The 17,909-nt window shown below is 46.5% G+C and overlaps 1 protein-coding gene across 1 annotated transcript in view; it reads right to left on the bottom strand.

The window, feature by feature from the left end:
* The window catches only part of PRKAR2B (protein kinase cAMP-dependent type II regulatory subunit beta), a 126,566-nt gene that overhangs the window by 15,825 nt on the left and 92,832 nt on the right, over positions 1 to 17,909 (bottom strand). Inside the window, exons 5-6 of the mRNA XM_062216826.1 lie at positions 5,072 to 5,178; positions 1,477 to 1,630 (exon numbers count right to left, since the gene is read on the bottom strand). Coding sequence (XP_062072810.1) covers positions 1,477 to 1,630; positions 5,072 to 5,178 — 261 coding nt within the window. The remainder of the gene's footprint in view (positions 1 to 1,476; positions 1,631 to 5,071; positions 5,179 to 17,909) is intronic.

Below are 17,909 nucleotides of genomic sequence, written 5' to 3'. Positions count from 1 at the left end.
AAATCTGCATTGTATCTGGATCCCCAGGCGAGCTGGAAGCACGTGGAAGCTGAAGAATCACCATCTTGGAGACTGTCTTGTAGAATCAGCTTTAATGGTACCTGATACTTTGCACTCTGCCATCTTACACAAAAAGCATCTCTCAGGCCCCTCCCTCACCCTGATAGGCCTTTCAGCTCCCAAGTCCTGGAGAAGGACCAGCCTGAAGAAATGCACTTAAAGGCACTAATGCCCAGGTCCCAGCGCTGAGATTCTGATTACGTTTGTTGGGGCGGGGTGGGGGTGCGCAAGAATGTTTTGGCTCTCCCCTCCCCATATTCTAGGAAATTCTGATGCATGTCAAGGTGGGAAGCACAAGCATCAGATATTTTTTTCTCTACACAGCTGCTTTTAAATGCCAAGTTGCTGCTGACTGATGGATACCAACAAGAGCATCTGTTTTTGGTGGTTTCTTTACCTCTCCGAATTGGGCAGCCTCTGGCCTGGAGGCAGGATAAGGCCTCCCAAGGCAATTGCAGGCCGGACTTGAAATTCAATCAATCTATGGCACGCTAATTTCTAAGCTGACAATTCTGCATGGCCTGTGGTGAGGTTATAAGCAATGCAAATGGCCCTTGGCAGAAAAAGGGCTCCGCAGCCTGCAAGATGAGGCTGGATCACCAGGAAGGCCTGCTCAGACGCAGCTCCTGGGCCCAGCCTCGGAATTCTCACTCAGTAGGTGTGAGCCTCACATTTGCACGTCCAGGAAGCTCCCCAGTGACATGGATGCTACTGGGCAGGGGACCACATTTTGGGGGGCACCAATGCATCAGATGATTAACACCTCAGAATGCTGTCTGAGAAAAAGCACTGAGGGCTTTGTGTGGGGGGCTGTTTGTTTAGTTTTGAACACGTAATTGCACATATTTATGGGGTACAGTGTGATGATTCAATACATGTACACATGTGCGATGTGAACCTGAGTGTCTTTCCCTCGGCCGGTATGTCCTGAGCTCCCGGCCCTCACTGGAGCTCAGTCTTCGTGCCCAACAGCTCAGCATCCAGTCCTTGCTGAATAAAGTCCCTGATGACTGACGATCACAAATATACCTACCTATTGGAATTAAAATACTGGGGTGGGCAGTTGGCATAATGGCTAAAACACTGCTTAGGAGGCCCACATCCCACACCAGGGGACCTGGGCTTAGCTTCCTGCTGACGCGCACCCTGAGAGGCAGCAAGTAACGGCTCTAGTAGTGAGTCCCTACCACCCACGAAGGAGGCCCAGACTAAATTGCTGGCTCCCGGCTTCAGCCTGGCCTAGCCTCGGCGAGGGCAGGCATTTGGTGGAGGGAAGCAGCAGCTGGGAGATCTGTCTGTATGTCTTCCAAACAAACAAATTTTAAAAAGGTAATTAAGATACTGTCTCTAGCTGGCTACTGACACTGATAATTCTCACTAATGGTGACATTCAGGTCACATAAACACTCTACTCACCAGGCCCCACAGAGCACCAGGAGAGGTAGCAGTGATTGTAGCTGCTCTGGGTGTGTTGTACATTAAGGCCAGCTCGCCGAAACTCCCACGGTTATCGTAGTTGCCAACACATCTTCCCACACCGTCACATTTTACGTAAATGTCAAATGTTCCTCTGTTGGACATATGCAAATTACAGGTCAGAGTGATCCAAGTAAAATCGCATTACAATCAAACATTATTTCGGAGAAGAGCCCTGTGTAATAAAGTCTTATCTCCAGCCTGTCGCTCCCCTCTGGTGACATAAAGCCAGACAAGGGCGTCAGTGTGCGCCCACCTGCTCTGGAGCAGCCTGGAGAGATCATTAACTAGACGAGGTCAGCGCCGTATCAGTGCACGTCCTGGGGAACACGGGACAGTCACACAGTATAAGTGATAAAAATATAACCAAGACTATAACCGAGGAGTAAAAACACAGAAAACCATCTGAGGGAGCCTACTGCAAACACTGAGTATACTTACTATCTCCAAGCCTAAGAACGCTGAGGGTTCAGGGACATTCACGACCTAATCTCAAGAGTTCTGTTTCCAGAACAAACACTGCTTTTGTGATCAGAAGAGAGCAGCTATGTCTTGTGACAAAGACAGAGCTAGCAACTCCACGTGAGCCACTGTTCTACAGACCTTAGCAGAGCTTTTTATAGTCGACAGCTTAGGGGCTGGCGAGCCACGGCTCAAGTGTTGGCTGCCTGCTTCGGTCACTAAAGCTTTTACCGTGACGGGAATACACTTGTTTGTTCGTATATTACATATGGCTGGCCCGGTGCTACCAGAGCTGAGGTCAAGGGCTGGGACGGAGCCACACTGGCTCACGAGGCCGAAAACACCTCTCTCCAGCCCTTTACAGATCTGGCCTTTCACTTAGCTTAACCCTCAGCCTAGAAATATTCAGACGAGGTATCCGACACTGGTCGTTTTCTAGTTTTACTGTGCTTATCTCTCTCCCAGCCACTGGACCACACGCCATCTGCTCTCAGCCACACTCTTGGAGTAGACGGTGTCATCCCACACAGAGCGTTTTATCGGAAGGAACATGACTCCAAGGCTTGCTGAAGCCCGGGTGAGGGCACACAGAAGGGATTCTTGGGATCTGCTGTGCTCGTTAAGCCCTAGCAAAGACAAAACAGGCGTGATGGTGGCAAAAAAAAAAAAAAAAAAAAGTGGCTTTTCCGATTAGAAAAGGAAGACTGTAACTGATAAAGGAACGCTAGGGGCTCTAGAAACACATAGGAGAGAAGCAGGTTCATGAGTAAGAGAAAAGAACTAACTGGTTTTTAATATAATTCATGGACCGGCAACGGGGCTTACTTGGCTAATCCTCCGCCTGTGGCACTGGCACCCAGGGTTCCAGTCCCGGTTGGGGCACCAGATTCTGTCCTGGTTGCTCCTCTTCCAGGCCAGCTCTCTGCTGTGGCCCAGGAGTGCAGTGGAGGATGGCCCAAGTGTTTGGGCCCTGCACCCATATGGGAGACCAGGAGGAAGCACCTGGCTCCTAGCTTCGGATTGGCACAGAGCCGGCCGTAGCGGCCATTTGGGGGGTGAACCAATGGAAGGAAGACCTTTCTCTCTGTCTCTCTCTGTTTTTTTTTTTGACAGGCAGAGTGGATAGTGAGAGAGAGCGAGCGAGACAGAGAGAAAGGTCTTCCTTTTTGCCGTTGGTTCACCCTCCAATGGCCACTGCGGCTGGCGCATCTCGCTGATCCGAAGCCAGGAGCCAGGTGCTTCTCCTGGTCTCCCATGTGGGTGCAGGGCCCAAGCACTTGGACCATCCTTCACTGCCTTCCCGGGCCATAGCAGAGAGCTGGCCTGGAAGAGGGGCAACCGGGATAGAATCCGGCGCCCCAACCAGGACTAGAACCCGGTGTGCCGGCGCCACAAGGCGGAGGATTAGCCTGTTAAGCCACGGCGCCAGGCCTCTCTCACTGTTTATAACTCTCCCTGTCTCTCTCTCACTGTCTAACTCTACCTGTCAAAAAAAAAAAAATTAATTCATGGACGACTGTTTCAAGGATACCGCGTAGCATGTGTGTCACGAACAACTACCTCTCAAGAATAGATTACGCTTTCATTTACACAACGCACACTTTTGCACGGAAACTGTTTCCTGCATTTCCTATGAATAGGGAGAAATGCACAATAAAGTGTGCAGACACGAGATGAAGTGAGCGGCCAGTCCTCTTGCAATCACACCAGGAGTAAGTCCGCGAGAGCTCTCGTGTGCTGCTGTTCCTACAGATTTCTTCCCTGAAAATGCGCGGCACCAGGCAGTGCAGGTTGGGGAATGAGCAACAGGGCCGGGAGACCTGGCTGACCTGAACCAAGTCTCAGCCCTTGTGTGCGTCTGAGTGTTTTACCGTCTGAGAAAGGGATCAACAGGATCTAGTGAAAAGGGGAGGTAGTACATACAAATCCAAGGAGGATTTTAGAGTCAAAACTACCCACAAAAAAAAAAAAAAAAAAAAGGAGGCACACTGTGTTGTATGGGGCTCTCAGATTCCCCTGCAGGGAAACACACAGAGCTGGAAGCATCCCGAGGCAGCTCAGGGGATGAAAGCTGTCGGTGACACCGGAGCCATGCCTTGGAGTTACTTGTGGGGTAACTGGCTTTGCCAGAGCTACAGGTCACCACGGCATCGGGGCTGAGGTGACCCTGGATTCACAGAGCACACACTCATACATAAAAGACACCGCCCCAGGGCTGCCACCGAGGCCTTGGAGCTGACCACACACATCTACGCAGAGGACAAACGCAATCCAGCAAACCCGGCCGGAGGCCAGCGGGCCCGCGAACACTCATCACTGTTTCACCAAGATGAGGAAACAGAGCCTTGGGTCTCCCTCGGGTCTCCTCTGTTTACCGCACAGGTGCATCATTCTCGGATGGGCTGAAGCACGACTTCCGGTTTCTGAAGTTAGGTTTCCAATGTGCACGCATGCCTTCTCATCTAACTACACTAACTCCTCCACAGAGTTTTCTAAAGACAGATATAATAATGCACAAGCAATTTCTGGAAGGACACATCCAGACCCACTACGATGTCTGCATGAGGCAGAAGCGTTGAGAACAATGGCTTAACCCTTCATCTTAAGCCTGCCCTTCCTAAGAACTGCATTGTTTAAAATCATGCTTTATTTTCACAGTTAATAAAGAAGAAGCTTCTTAAAAACATAACACATACAGAGTTACACTGTGAGTTAACATCCTAGCTGTTGCTGCATTAAGTCTCTGTTCTCTCTAGTTAGCATCTGCGACCACGGGTGCTATTACATACAATTCTCTCAGAATTCAGCAACAATCAGATGTGCACACTGAATGACTGAGATTTACAGGTTAAATTAACCAACATCCCCCAATTCCTACCCAAACCAGGCCTCCTTCATGCTCTGCTGTGGTTTCACTACATGCACTCACACAGCTTACAGAGCCTGGAATGCAGCAGAGGGTAAAGAGGGAACAGCAACTGTCACCCATTAACTTGGCAGCTGTCTTGGTAACTGCTGAGATTTTACACAAAAGGTTCCTTGACTGGCAGACATGAGGCCGGGTGGGACTTACCTGTCGATGACGTAAAAGTTGTCCCCATCGTCGCCTTGGTCGATGACATGCTCCCCTTCCTTGACCAGTTTTTCAAACATGGCGTCTAACACTTGAGACATCTGCTCCTGTTTTTTTAAAAAGATAAGATATAATCTTCAAGTGTATGCAAAGTGCATCTTCATAAGCAACTGTAATTACTTTTACGTTTCTGTGAACAAGCTCAGAGAAATGAAAACATAACAACTGCCATTAGTGTTGTCAAGAAGATGCGCAGGGCGGTCCTCCTTACACATGCAAATGAGGTGATGTTCCCACATTCAGTATCTGAATGAAGGTAATTATACTTAGTCTATTTCAGAATACCTGCAACTGTCACCACTTTAAAATTTAAAAAATGAACTGCCAAACCATCAGATGCACTGAGAAATAAAATCTTTTTTTCCTAAAGACTTATTTTATTTATTTGAAAGGCAAGAGTTACAGAGAGAGAGAGAGAGATGGAGAGACAGTGAGAGAGATCTTCCACCCACTGGTTCACTCCTCAAATGGCCATGACAGCCAAGGTTGGGTCAGGCTGAAGTCAGGAGCCAGGAACTCCATCCAGGTCTTCCATATGGGTGGCAGGAACCCAAGTACTTGGGCCATAATGCACTGCCTCCCAGGTGCATTAACAGGAAGCTGGATTGGAAGTAGAGCAGGTGAGATTCTAACTGGTACTCCATGTGGGATGCCAATGGCACAGGCAGCAGTTTAACCTGCTGTGCCACAACACTGGCCCTGTGACATATAATCTTAGTAAAGAACTTATTCAAAACTATTACTTTTAGTGATGTCTGTTTGTAAAACTTCCCTATAACAGTCACCATGGGAATGTACCTACATAAACTCAGGAAATTAAGACCCTGACCCCAATCCTTTTCATTGTGGTTTAGCACCGAAACCAAAACGGAACAAAAGCGAAAGACAACCAAGCTAAAGCCACCAAGATAGGACCGTGGCAAATCCCTGCACCTGCTCTCTGCCCTGCACATGGCCACCACCTCGAGAGGCAGGGCGGGTCAGGAACACCAACACTGTCTCTGGACCACTTCCAAAGGATGGAATCTTTGCCAGGAGAATACATGCCTGACGAGGCTTTCTGACAAACTCCAGCTTCTGCGAATCAACCAGGAAGGGGAGATCACTCCCCCCAGGGGCAGGCGGGTGTCGGGGCAGTGGCTCAGACGCAGCTGGGAGTGCCTGCATGTCATGGTACACAGCCTGGGTTCCAGCCCACCTCCACTTCCCAGCCAGCTTCCTGCAAACATGCACCGTGGGAGGCAGCAGGTGAGGGCTCAGATGCACGGGCCCCTGCCACCCACCTGGGAGGGAGACCTGGCTGGAGAGTTTCTGGCTCCTGGCTTTGGCCTGGATCAGCCCCGGGCTGTTGTGGGTAGTTGGGGACTGAACCAGAGGATGGAAGATCTTTCTCTAGTCTCTCTGCTTTTCAAAAACAAATAAACACATTTTAAAAAAGGAAATCTTCCCTCAGAATGAATGGAGGAACACTCTGAAGAGTACTCAACAGCAGAGGAGTACCACAAAATCAGAAGGCTCAGACGGTTCTTTGGTTCTGAGCGCTTGGTCAGGACACGGCCCAGGCCACAATCTATTATTTTTATAAACAAACTAAGGGGCTGGAGAAGACAGATGTCCCCAGGAGATAGGACACAAGTGCAGGCGAGCACAGGCTGAGATGCTCTAGATGGCAAGGCCGCCAGGTGACCTGTGAGTTCCCTCCCAAGACACCCCGGAAACTGCACACAGACTACCAGGATGGGCCGTAACAGCACAGAGCTAGGGAAGGGACACCCAGAGGAGCACAGTGGGTCCGAAGCGTGGGGGGACCATGGCTCCAGCTGGGCACATCTGGTTCTGTCACGGCAGGCCTGGGACACAAGGGAGAAAACAAGACTCATTTGAAGTCCCACAGGGAACCAGTTGGAACCTTCCCTTCAAACCTCTCCACCCTGAACACAGGACACAGGGCAGTCGACCCTGGCTGCAACTCTTCCCAGAACACAGATGAGAGGGAACCTGAACGAATGAGACAGACTACGTCAGTCATGGCGAACGTCGGGAGCTAGAACAAGGGCCTCTCCTGCTGTGAATTCAGGGTTCCCCGAAGCAGCGGGCTCGCCGTCAGCTCAACCCAAGCAGCACGCTGGCCAGCAGGCCTGCCCTACCCACCCAGAGCCCTGGAATACAACAGACTCAGGAAGAGTAGGGAACACGTAGGAAGTTCCATTTTGGGGTCAGTGTTGTGGTGGGTTAAGCTGCCTCTTGCCATATTGGCATCCCATACAGACATTTGTTCAAGTCCTAGCCACTCCACTTCCCATCCAGCTCTCTGCTAAAGGCTTGGGAAGTCAGGAGAGAACAGCCCAAGTGCTTGGGCCCCTGCACCCATGTGGGAGACCAGGAAGAAGCTCCTGGCTCCTGACTTCAACCTGGCCCAGCCCTAGCTGTTGAGGCCATTTGGGGAGTGAACCAGCAGATGGAAGAGGTCTCTCTCTCTCTCTCTCTCCCTATTTCTCCATCTCTCTAAGTATGCCTTTTCAAACAAATAAATAAATCATTCTAAAGAATTCTACTTTCTATTCAAGATGATATTATATCCATGAAACAAAAAGAGAAAAGAGCAAATTTATAAAAAGAGCAAATCAGAGAAAAACGGGTAGCTCAGAGATAGTATTGGCAGTTTTGTAACGCTAGAAGGTCACACCAGGGCTCTGGAGGCTGGGAAACCCAGGGCTGTCAACTGCCAAGAGCCTTTCTACAGCATCATCCCGTGGCAGGTGAGAAGGCAGGAGGTGCACAAGTGCTAGGCGCCAAGCCCCTCCTTTCATCAGGAACCCACTCCTGGGCTAACCAACCTGCCCTCAGTCCACTCCGGAGGGCCGATTCTTCGGAAACCAGCCATCTCTGAAAGGGCCCACCTCTCAACACTGCTGCACTGGGGACTACATTTCTAGAACATTCAAACCCCACTAGAAATGAAAAACACGATGGCCAGACGCTTTCCCTTTAAAACAGACATTGTGAGGGCAGTTCTGGGGTCACAGGAACAGAGCAGAGAGGATGGAGCGGCCATATACTCCCTGCCCCACGCCCGCCAACATCCCCCAGCAGAGGGACGCAACTGTTCCAATCGATGACAGGGACATCATTACCATAACATCTCCAGTTTATATTGGGGTTGTTCTTGGTGCGGTACATTCTAAGGGTCTGACAAAGGTATAATGACATGTATTCACCATTGCCAAGATTTTTTTAAAAAGGCAAATGAAAGGATGAAAAATTGAAAAAAAAAAAAAAAAAACAACCTCAAAGCTGATTTAAAAAATGAAAATGAAGGCAGTTCCAGAGAAAACAAAAGAGAGAAAATAAATACAGGATGAACTTTTTAGACAGGACAAAACTTTCTAGATTGGAAGGGCACACTTGAGTATCTAGCACACTCTGAGACCCAAACCCCATCACTAACATAAAGTATTTTATCTTTTCCATTTCATTTGAAAAGACAGAGACAGAGAGAGATCTTCCTTCTTCCATCTGCTGGTTCACTCCCCCTAATGCCTGCAACAGCTGGGGCTGGGCCAGGCAGAAGCTGGGAACTCCCATGTAAGTGCCAGGGACCCAAGTACTTCAACCACCACCTGCTGCTATTTCCTCTCAGCGTACACATTAGCAGGAAGCTGGACTGGAAGTGGAATAGCTGGCAGTTGAACCAGGCACTCCAATATGGGATGCAAGCACCCCAGCAGTATCCTAACCGCTGCACCAAACACCTGTCCCTTACCTCTGTTTGCCTTTTTGTTATGCATTTTTAGAACTACAAAGCATCCAGAGAAGGGAAGGGGAGATGGCTCTTAAAAATATAAAAACGCACACCTTCTCTCAGAATGAAGAGAAACACAGGTTAAAACTGAAGTGAGACACCACTTCGCAGATTCAAAAAGATCCGAAGGTTAGAGTAACAAACTACATTGGAGATGGCGTGGGAAAGACTTCTGACAAGAGGGAAAGTGAGACGGATGCTACAGAAGCAATCTGGCGAAATTTAATACAATTCCATACACCCATACCTTCCGTCTCACTGCTCCCGTTCTCAGTTCTCCTACAGACCTATGAAACGACATGTGCACCTGCATTTCCCACTGCATCATAACGGCAAGAGACAGGAAAACCGCCAGCATTCATCAGTGGGGCACTGGATCAAGGTCGCAGTGTTATCTGCACAGGGATAGCCCTGCAGGAGGGAGGAAGCACGTGGGCATCTTCAGACCTTTCCAGGGAGTCCCCGACAGCGGGAGAACACTCAGAGATGGGCAGTCGGGGAATATGCACAAGGTCCACATGGGGAACACAGTTGAGGAGACACGGCGGGTGAGGGCAGAGAAGACAGCGAGTGAACACGCCAGCCAGCTGCCGCCACGCCAGTGATGCCACGCCAGCAGCTGCAGGTGCTGGTGTCAGTTTCTTTGGGGGGAAACACCCAAGCGGCATGTCTGTTGGAGCACACGGCAGTAAGAGCATGGCTAGCTTTGTAAGACTCGGCCAAGAGGTGCTCCAAAGGAGTTGTACCACTGTGCAGCCCAGAGTTCCTGGTGCTCCCCATCAGCATCCCTGCTGGCATTTGGTGCTGTCAGTGTTCCGGGCCTGGACCATTCCACTAGGTGAAGGGTAATGTTTCACTGTTGTCCCTGATGGCCTATGACAAGGATGGTCTTTCCATGGGCAATTCTGCCATCTGTGTGGCCATTAGGATCTCTGGTCCATTTAAAAATCAGGTTGTTTATTGTCTTACTATTGAGTTTTAAGAGTTCTTTACATAGTTTAGTTAGCAGTCCTCTATCAGATTGGAATTCTGCAAATCTAGGGCTTGCCATTTCATTCTGTTCAGTGTCTTACAGCACATGCATTGGTCATTTTAACAAAATCTAGCTTATCAGTTCTTTCTTTCATGGATTGTGCCTTTGGTGTCATATCTAAAAAGCTGTCCCCAAATCTAGTGTCATTAAGATTTTCTCCTATTTTCTGGTAGCTTTATAGTTAGCATCTTACATATAGGTCTGTGATCCATTCTTTCTTTCTTTCTTTTTTTTTTTTTCTTTTTTGACAGAGAGTGGACAGTGAGAAAGAGAGAGACAGAGAGAAAGGTCTTCCTTTGCCGCTGGTTCACCTTTCAATGGCCACCGCGGCTAGCACGCTGCGGCCGGCGCACCGCGCTGTTCCGATGGCAGGAGCCAGGTGCTTCTCCTGGTCTGCCATGGGGAGCAGGGCCCAAGCACTTGGGCCATCCTCCACTGCACTCCCTGGCCACAGCAGAGAGCTGGCCTGGAAGAAGGGCAACCGGGACAGAATCCGGCACCCCGATCGGGACTAGAACCCGGTGTGCCGGCGCCGCAAGGCGGAGGATTAGCCTAGTGAGCTGCGGCGCCGGCCTGTGATCCATTCTGAGTTAATCTATGTGAGGGCATAAGGTCTGTATTGATTCATTTTAAAAAAATTATTTATTTTTATTTTGAAAAGCTGAGAGGGCAGGCAGTGAGAGATCTTTCATCTGCTGGTTCATCCCCTGAATACCTGCTGGGCCAGGCCAACACCAGGAGCCTGCAACTCAACCTGTCATCTGCTGCCTCCTAGGGTGTGGATCAGTAGGAAGCTGGAACTGGATGAGGAGCTGGGACTTGAACCCAAGTACTCTGATACAGGATGTAAGTTTCCAAGAAGCAGCTTACCTATTGCATCAAACACCTGCCTCTAGATTCATTGTTTTGCATGTGGAGGCCCAGTCATTCCAGCACTATTTGTTCAAAGAACTCTTGCTTCACTGTATTACCTTTGCTCACCTCTACCAAGATCAGTCAGCTTGATCTATGTGAGGTTCTGGGCTGTCTATTCTGTTCCATGGGTCAGTCTGTGCACTCCTGCCAATACCACACTATCTTCATTACTATAGCTTTATACGAAGTCTTGAAGTCAGTTAGCGTCAGACTTGGAACTTTGTTCTTCTCCTTCAATATTCTGTTGGCTACTCTGGGATTTCTGCTTCTCCACATATACTGTAGAACCAGGTTGCTGAAATCTATAATTCTGACAGGACTGCTGTGAATGTACAGATCAAGTTGGGAAGGACTGGCAACCTGACAACAATGAGTCTGTCTGTGCAGGAACACATGGAATGTCTCTCCATTCATTTAGAGATATTTTTAATTTCTTTAATCAAAGTTTTACAGTTTTTCTCATATAAATCTTATATATATCTTTGTTAGGTTTACAACCAAGAATTTTATTTTTGGGGAGTGCTAACATAAATGATGCTGTATTTTTAATGTTACATTCCACATGTTCATTGCTGACATACAGGCAAGTAATTGACTTTTCTACACTAATCTGGTATCCTGCAACCTTGCTATAATCACTTGTCAGTTGCTTTACATTTTCTACTTAATAATGTCATCTGTGAATGACAGTTATACTTCTTCCTTCTCCATCAGTGTGCTTTTATTTGCTTTTCTTATTATATTTACCAAGATTTCCAGTATGATGTTGAAAGGAATGGTAAAGAGGGCTACATTTTTTTTTTATTGAGGTGAAATTCAAATAACATAAAATTAAGCATTTAAATTTTCATTTATTTGAGACACCAAGAGAGAGAAAATTCCTATCTGCTGGTTCAATTGTCAAATGCCCATAACAGTCAGGGCTGCACCAGGTAGAAGCTGGAAGCCAGGAACTTGGAAATGCAGTGTCCCAGGTGGGGAGGGAGGCAGGGGCTCAAGTACTTGAGCCATCATTTACTGCCTCCCAGGCACATTAGCAGGGAGCAAGAATCAGAGCGGAGCTGGGACTAAAACCCTGGCATTCTGATCTGGGACGTGGGCATGTCAAGCAGCATCTTACCTGCTAGGCAAAATGGCCAAACCCCAAATTACCACTGTTAATGTGAACAATTGAGAGGCCTGAAGCTGCGCAACTACAAACCATATCTAGCTCCAAATATTTTTCATCACCCAAAAGGAAACCATGTTCTCAATAAGATACCCGCCATTCTCTCAGTCCCTATCCCTTGGAAAACAGTAACTTATTTTCTGACTCTGTAGATTCATCTATTCTGGACAGTTCATAAACATATGACATCATAAAATACGTAACCTTCTTAAGATTTGTTCCCATTGTGGCATACATCATACTTCATCTCCTTTACAGGCTGAATAATACCCCTGATTCACTCCTGAAATGCCCTCAATGGCTGGGAATGTGATGGACCAAAGCCAGGAATAGAGAACTCAGTTCATGTCTCCTATATGGGTGGCAAGGACCCAAATACTTAAGCTATCACCACTCCTTCCCAGGGACTGATGCTGAAGCCAAGAGCCAAAGCTGGGTATTGAACCAGGGTACTCTGAGCATCTTACCTGCATCATAACTGCTAGGATAAACACTTGCCCCATCTGCCCATTTTGATATTGGGTTTTTGTCATTTTGTTATTATTTATATAATTGAATATTGGAAGATTATTAGATATATATTATTTGCAAATATTTTCCCTGATTCCATGGATATCTTACTTTTAAAAATTTTATTACTCCTACTTCAGGTATCTAAGAATCCACTGCTAAATCCAAAGTTACGAAGATGATGTCTGTGTTTCTTCTAGGAATTTTATGATTTTAGCGCTTATATCTTTGGCTTTAATCTACTTTGGTTAATTATTTTACAGGGAGTGAGGTACGAGTTCAGCTTTGCTCTCTGTTATGCATAAGACAGCGAACTGTAGTGCATTCTCATGCTTAACTTTTATCATATGCAAACCACTAAAAACTCTTATAAATGAATTAATACTGGTAAAAAATGATTTTGAAAAGGAATATGGAATCTCCATTGGCAAAGACAATATCTAATACAGAATCTATATCCACTATCACCATGCAATCTGCTGTATTGTTAAGTAGAAAATGAAAACAGTCTCGATGTTATTTCCACCAAAAATTTCACAAGAGGGGCCAGCATCGTGGCACAGTGGGTTAAGCTGCTGTCTGTGATACTGGGACCCATTTTAGCACTGGTTCAAGTCTCAGCTGCTCTCCTTCCCATCCAGCTCCCTGCTAATGTGTCTGGGAAAGCACAGGAAGATGACCCAGGTGCTTGGGCCCCTGCCACTCACATGGGAGACCAGGTTGGAGTTCCTGGCTTCTGGCCCAGCCCAGCCCCCACAGCTGCAGTCCTTTAGGGAGTGAACCAGTGGAAGGAAGCTCTCTCTCTCTCTCTCTGTCCTTCTACCTGTCTTTACGCTTTTCTTCTTCAAGAAAATAAAATTTTAAAAGAATATAGTGGCATATGCATTACATAAGCAGGAAAGCTGCATACAATGGAGCTTGAAGAACTCGGCTCCCAAGAGGCAGGGCTGCTGGGGAGGCGGCCACGGAAGGGAGGTTTCCTTTCATTGACAGCTCATTGTCCTTTCCACAGATTGTGTGTGTGTGTGGTGTTTTGATCTGAATGTTTCAATTAGTTAGAAAACCAGATTCTCTTTATGTGGAGAACATAATGTTGCTATCTTCATGGTGGGGTGAGGCCGACACTGGGAGAATGATGAGGCTGAGTCTGCAGGAAGGGGCTTTAGTCCCCTCCTCGGGCCTGGATGTGGGCCCCGGCCCCTGCCTGTGAGATGGCAGCCAGGGCGGAAGACCGTGCCAATGTGGCAGCAAGAGAGAGCTTCCTTGATGTGGTGCTAATTGGCCCCTTAAATGCAAGTGAATCCATCAGCCCAGGTAACATATGGCTGCTCATCAACTGCCCAAGGGCTGGAGGGCTGATGAGAAGCTTCACCTACATCGTATGCAGCTTGCTTTTTATATTTCAGTTCTTTCAGGGCAGGTGGAGGAGGAAGATCAGCTCTGTTGACTAATTCAGAAGCTAAATGCCAACCAGGGAGAACGATGAAATAAATTGCTACAGTCAATTTTTTGGTTATGTTGGAATTAGTTGCCTTTTAAAATATTATAAAGCTGAACAATTTATACTTGGCTATATGAAAAACTAATTCCTGATAAAATACAGAAAAATTATTTCTTTTAGAATGTCTCTATGTGACAGGTGTCTGTTCTAGTCCATCAAAAATATAATTTCCCCCAAATTATGTACAGAGTGAGAAGAATTTAGGAAATATTCAATATGCAGAGGCTTACCACGATGACTGACATCTACTGTAGGAAATCCACATGTAATTCTCCCACAGAATGCAAATTGAAGACTGGGCTCAGTTAAAGGCTGTGACTCACTTAAGAAAGAACAATTTACTCTGCATTAATGAAACAGCCTATCATATAGCATAGGGAAATTATTTCAGTTAGCTTCAAATTAGAAATATTTCAGAAGGAAAATGGCCTACTGAGTCAGGCATTAAAATATTCATGAAAAGAATAGCTTCAAAGAAATTAATAACTACAAATGCAGTGCTCAACATACAGCACACTCCAACAGGGGAAGGGGAAGTGTTCTGAGGTCTAGGAAGTGCTGGTTTTCCAGCTAAACGATGACTTCAGGAAGTTCAAATGAGAGAAGCAGACATGAAGCCAAGCTCACTCTTCTTGCTAATCAGTAATTACTGCTTCCCCTCCCCCTGCATGTTTCTCATTTCAGGAAAAGGTACCACCTTCAAGTCATTCCAGCTAGCGACCAGGCGTTGTCCCATACTCTCCTTCAGGTCCTTAATCAACCACCAAGTACCAAGTCGTGTTAAGCCAGAGTGCCCTGTGAAATCACTCCTTTCTGCCCGTCCCTCTCCCCACCCTGTGGTCCACGCCCATTTCCTTTCTCTGGATCACAGCTTCCTCACTGAGCTCCATCCTTTGGTTCTTGGCCACTCCCCTTGCCCCATGCCCCCTCTCACTCTACCCTCTGCCATCAAAGGGAACTTAAACAAATGTGGCTGTTGCATTCTCTGCTTAAAGCTCTTCAGAGTGCCTTCTGCAAACAGGATGTATCCAATGCTATGGTGTGGCATTTAAGAATGGTCCTTCCTGACACATATCACCGGGGGGCTTCCACCATGGGCTCCAGGGACAAAGCTTGCTGCACTTGCCATCAACTAGCGATTTCCTAGTGATTTTCTAAGGTGCAGCTCAGTAGCCTCCCTAGCCCTCTGCATTCTCAGGGTAGACTAAGAGACACCCACCCTCCCATAGTGGTCTGACCACATCACAGCATTTATCACATTCTACCAAGAGGCTTGTGGAAAATGGAATTAAATGCTCATTTTGGTGTTAAAAGCTTTAAAATCCACACATGAAGGGGGTCTTTGAGAATTTTGTGGAAAATAAATATTGTGATCAAAACTGTGTGGATTTCAAACATTTTTTTGGCACCCAAATAAACTCACCACTTAATGTCATTTTGCAGTGGGCTTTGAGAAATAGAAAATACTCATAAATGTGTGCTTGTATCCATCATCAAATTGCAAGTTCCAGGGGTGCACATTGTGGTGCAGCAGGTTAAACTGTCATTTGGGATGCCACAGCATGTATCGGAGTGCCTGTTTGGAAATCCTGTCTCCACTTCCAATCCAGCTTCCTGCTAATGCACACACAGGGAGTCAGCAGGTGACAGCTCAAGTGCTCTGGTTCCTGACACCCACGAGGAAGACCCAGATGGAGTTCCTGGCTCTAGGCTTCAGTCTGGCCTAGACCTGACTGCTGCAGACATTTGAAGAGCGAACCAGAGGATGGAGGATCTCGATCTCTTTCCCTTTGTCTCTCCCCATATCACTCTGCCTTTTACATAATAAAGACTTAAATCTACGACCCGAAACCATCAAATTATTAGAGAGCATTGGAGAAACCCTGCAAGATATAGGTACAGGCAAAGACTTCTTGGAAAAGACCCCAGGAGCACAGGCAGTCAAAACCAAAATTAACATTTGGGATTGCATCAAATTGAGAAGTTTCTGTACTTCAAAAGAAACAGTCAGGAAAGTGAAGAGGCAACTGACAGAATGGGAAAAAATATTTGCAAACTATACTACAGATAAAGGGTTGATAACCAGAATCTACAAAGAAATCAAGAAAATCCACAACAACAGAACAAACAACCCACTTAAGAGATGGGCCAAGGACCTCAATAGACATTTTTCGAAAGAGGAAATCCAAATGGCCAACAGACACATGAAAAAATGTTCAAGATCACTAGCAATCAGAGAAATGCAAATCAAAACCACAATGAGGTTTCACCTCACCCCGGTGAGAATGGCTCACATCCAGAAATCTACCAACAACAGATGCTGGAGAGGATGTGGGGAAAAAGGGACACTAACCCACTGTTGGTGGGAATGCAAACTGGTTAAGCCACTATGGAAGTCAGTCTGGAGATTCCTCAGAAACCTGAACATAACCCTACCATACAACCCAGCCATCCCAATCCTTGGAATTTACCCAAAGGAAATTAATTTGGCTAATAAAAAAGCCATCTGCACATTAATGTTTATTGCAGCTCAATTCACAATAGCTAAGACCTGGAACCAACCCAAATGCCCATCAACAGTAGACTGGATAAAGAAATTATGGGACATGTACTCCATAGAATACTATACAGCAGTAAGGAACAATGAAACCCAGTCATTTGCAACAAGATGGAGGAATCTGGAAAACATCATGCTGAGTGAATTAAGCCAGTCCCAAAGAGACAAATATCATTTGTTTTCCCTGATCGGCGACAACTGAGCACCAAAGGGGAAACTTGTTGAAGTGAAATGGACACTATAAGAAACAATGACCTGATCAGCTCTTGTCCTGACTCTAGATGTACAATGTAATACTTTATCCTTTTTAGTATTTGTTGTTGTTGTTGTTGTTGTTGTTCTAGTACTAGTGGTTGAACTCTGTAATTAACACACAATTATTCTTAGGTGTTTAAATTTTAACTGAAAAGTGATCCCTGTTAAATTTCAGAGTGGAAAAAGAGAGGGAGGAGATGTACAATTTGGGACATGCACAATCGGACTTGCCCCAAATGATGGAGTTAGAAATGTGCCAGGGGATTCCAATACAATCCCATCAAGGTGGCATGTACAAATGCCATCTCACTAGTCCAAGTGATCAATTTCAGTTCACATTCGATGGCTCCGATAGGTCTAAGAATCAAAGGGATCACACAAACAAGACAAGTGTCTGCTAATACTAACTGATAGAATAAAAAAGGGAGAGAAAGATCCAACATGGGAAGTGGGATACACAGCAGACTCATAGAATGGCAGATGCCCTAAACAACACTCTGGCCTCAGAATCAGCCCTTAAGGCATTCGGATCTGGCTGAAGAGCCCATGAGAGTATTGTAGGCATGGAAAGCCAAGATACCATGGAAAAGAAAAAAAAAGAAGACCTAAATGAAAGATCTCTGTGAGTGAGATCCCAGTGGAAAGAACGGGGCCATCAAAGAAGGAGGTACCTTTCTCCGAAGGGAGGAGAGAACTTCCACTTTGACTATGACCCTATCGGAATAAGATCAAAGTCAGCGAACTCTAAAGGCTTCCATAGCCCTGGCAACTCATGACTAGAGCCTAGGGAGATTACTGACGCCATGAACAGGAGTGTCAAATTGTTAAGTCAGCAACAGGAGTCACTGTGTACTTACATCCCATGTGAGATCTGTCCTTAATGTGTTGTCTAATGTGCAGTGATGCTATAACTAGTACTGAAACAGTATTTTTACACTTTGTGTTTCTGCGTGGGTACAAACTGATGAGATCTTTACTAATTATATACTGAATCGATCTTCTGTATATAAAGATAATTGAAAATGAAAAAAAAAACT

Source organism: Lepus europaeus, chromosome 1 (assembly GCF_033115175.1).
Source record: "Lepus europaeus isolate LE1 chromosome 1, mLepTim1.pri, whole genome shotgun sequence".
NCBI lineage: Eukaryota > Metazoa > Chordata > Mammalia > Lagomorpha > Leporidae > Lepus > Lepus europaeus.
Note: the sequence above shows the minus strand (reverse complement) of the source record. Positions and strands in the feature narration are given on the sequence as shown.